Source organism: Quercus lobata, chromosome 11 (genome assembly GCF_001633185.2).
Source record: "Quercus lobata isolate SW786 chromosome 11, ValleyOak3.0 Primary Assembly, whole genome shotgun sequence".
NCBI lineage: Eukaryota > Viridiplantae > Streptophyta > Magnoliopsida > Fagales > Fagaceae > Quercus > Quercus lobata.
The window spans coordinates 18,691,954-18,694,492 of NC_044914.1; the positions used below are offsets into that span (position 1 = coordinate 18,691,954).

Genomic DNA, 2,539 nt, shown 5'->3' on the forward strand with positions numbered 1-2,539 from the left:
GTCTCCACAGCTTTGCAAGAAATGGTTTGATTAAAGCAAAAACTCTCTTAAAACAGTGGTCATTTCTTCTTCATTTATTTTCTGAATAAAACTGGGGTCATTTCATGCGTCACTAATGGTGATAGTAAATAGTATAACATCTTCATTTAGGCCCCCTTGTTAATTTTTCAGCCCATGGAAATGTGTGAGTATAAGAAATCAAAGTCTAACTTTATCGTGTGCTCTCTACCATTTTGAAAAACACCAATATAAGGGCATCTGATATTGTTATAGTATGAATGGTAAAATATTTTTTTGGGCATTTGATGACATGAAATCATTCAACCTCCAATTAAATTGTCAAAATTTTTGTAATTTAGTATTTTAGTGAAAAAGATAGTAATTTAGTTTAGTCTTCTTCAATGACATGGATTCCACTTAATTCAATTGGTAAAATCTCTTAGTGGATCCAGTAAATTAGAGAAAAACCGACGCAATTTGAAGTTATAATTGAAACTAATTGCACAAAGATTAATATGTTGAATGTTTCCTATGGACCACTAAATCCAAGATCAACAGGCAGTACAAGATCTGAGAGATCTAAAAAGAAAAAGTGTCAAAAGAAAAAGCAAAAGATGGAAAGCAAAAAGAAGCCAGAAAATTAATTGGCTATTAAGGTGATCAGTAAGATTAGAGTCCAGCAGAACCAACAAGCTTGGTTAAGCCATAAGTAAGTCCCATTGCCAACCAGCCCCCAATCAACACCCTTAAAGAGGACTTCACCACAGGTGCCTTTCCAAGCAAAGCACCAAAGCTCCCAAAAGCTATCAAAGCCAAGCTCACAACCGCTATGACTACCCCTACTCTCACAGCATAGTCCTTTACAAAGGCAGCCCCAAGTAATGGAACCAAAGCCCCCACAGCAAATGCAAGTGCTGATGCTCCAGCTGCTTGCCATGGATTTGGTAATTTCTCTTTCCCAGCATCTAGCTCCTCGGCTCCCATGTCCTCTCTCTTCATTTGAGCCATTTCAATATCATATTGTGAGTAAACCGAGACAAGCTCTCCTATAGCCATGCTACAAGCTCCAGCAACTAACCCAGCAATCCCAGTGAGGATCATCGTCTTAACATCCTTTTTCACAGCTCCAACTCCCATCATGAGTGAAGCTGTGGAAAGTAACCCATCATTGGCACCCAACACAGCAGCTCTAAGCCACTGTGCTCTCTTTGCATAATCGAAAACTTTGATTTCTTGTACTTCTTCTTGGGTTTGTTGTTCAATATCTAAAGGTTTAACAGAGGGTAGGTCATGGATTTGATTGGCAGATGCCATGGAATCAAAGGAAATGGAAGCACAAAAAGAGAAGGTATAAGTGATAAATAAAGAAGTAAATTAGAAAATCAGATTGGATATGGGAGAGTGTGGAGAGCACACGCCTCAGGGTTTGGTATTTATAGAAAGCTAGTATGAAGTAGACATGTGGTGGAGGCCACTTTGGACAGGTGGAAAGATTAAATTGAGTTTTGTATTTGGAATCTAATGCGTTCACACTTTGAAAGCTCACAAAACGTTGATGCCAGACAAGTAGAGCCCAAGATGCTTATTCAGAAAGAAAGAAAGGAAAAAAATAATGCTAATAATAGAAAATGTTCAAGATGCCCATTTCTTTTTCTTTTTTATTTCAAAGTTGAATATTATGAGCTTTTTATTTTTATTTTTTAATATGAATAAAATTTAGCTACAAAATTGAAGTTTAACTATAAAATTGGTTGTAACCTTAAATTACAACCTTACTCAATATCTTTTTATTGGAGATAAATTTTGACAAATCTGTCATTGGATTATATCTTCTTCTTATATTTTTCATACTTGTAAAATTTCTAAAAAATTAAAAAGTAATAGTCATGTCATAATAAATTTTTTAAATCGTAAGTTTTTGTAATTTAAAATTATACATAAAATATAAGTTTATAAATTATATAGTAAATAATATCCAATTAACACAAAATTTGACAAGTGTATTAAGAGCGTAAAGAACATGTAATTTAACAGTTAGATATTCAAAATATGTAATAATGTGTATTTTATTGTATAAAATTGTAGTCTTAAGTTACAACCAATTTTATAACTAAACTACTTCCTTTGAATAATAATAATTTGATCAGTTATCTATACGAGGTACGTGGAGAGAGCTATCAATACTTAAGTTTTAATTAATATAAAATTGTACACACAGACTCCACAAGTGATAATGACAATAATCAATATTAATTATATCTAAATGGTGGCTCGCTGCTGTTTCTTTCCTTCCCTTATCTACTGCACTCATGGTGTACGTAGTCTTTGTTTCTTAGCATTGCAGATGTTGTCTTTTCCCCCGTTGGTTTTCGCCCAGGGTATTTACTTTGTATACCTTATAGTTATTATTATAATTTCTATCTTTAAACTCAAAAAAAATTATATATAAAAATAAAAAATAAAAAATAAAAAGGTGACAACATTAACTGAACACAAATTTACGTTAAACTTTTAATTTTTCATTTGGAGGCGACATGAT

General features: G+C 33.0%; 1 protein-coding gene across 1 annotated transcript; it reads right to left on the reverse strand.

Moving 5' to 3' along the window:
• Positions 1 to 456: 456 nt before the first annotated feature.
• On the reverse strand, positions 457 to 1,640 carry LOC115968831 (vacuolar iron transporter homolog 1-like). The gene has a single exon (XM_031088344.1). The coding sequence runs from the start codon at positions 1,312 to 1,314 to the stop codon at positions 670 to 672; it is 645 nt and encodes a 214-aa protein (XP_030944204.1). The 5' UTR covers positions 1,315 to 1,640; the 3' UTR covers positions 457 to 669.
• Between the last annotated feature and the right edge of the window lie 899 nt (positions 1,641 to 2,539).

Coding starts and splice junctions, on each gene's coding strand:
- LOC115968831 (XM_031088344.1), bottom strand. CDS start 1,314: ATGGCATCTGCCAATCAAATCCATGACCTACCCTCTGTTAAACCTTTA.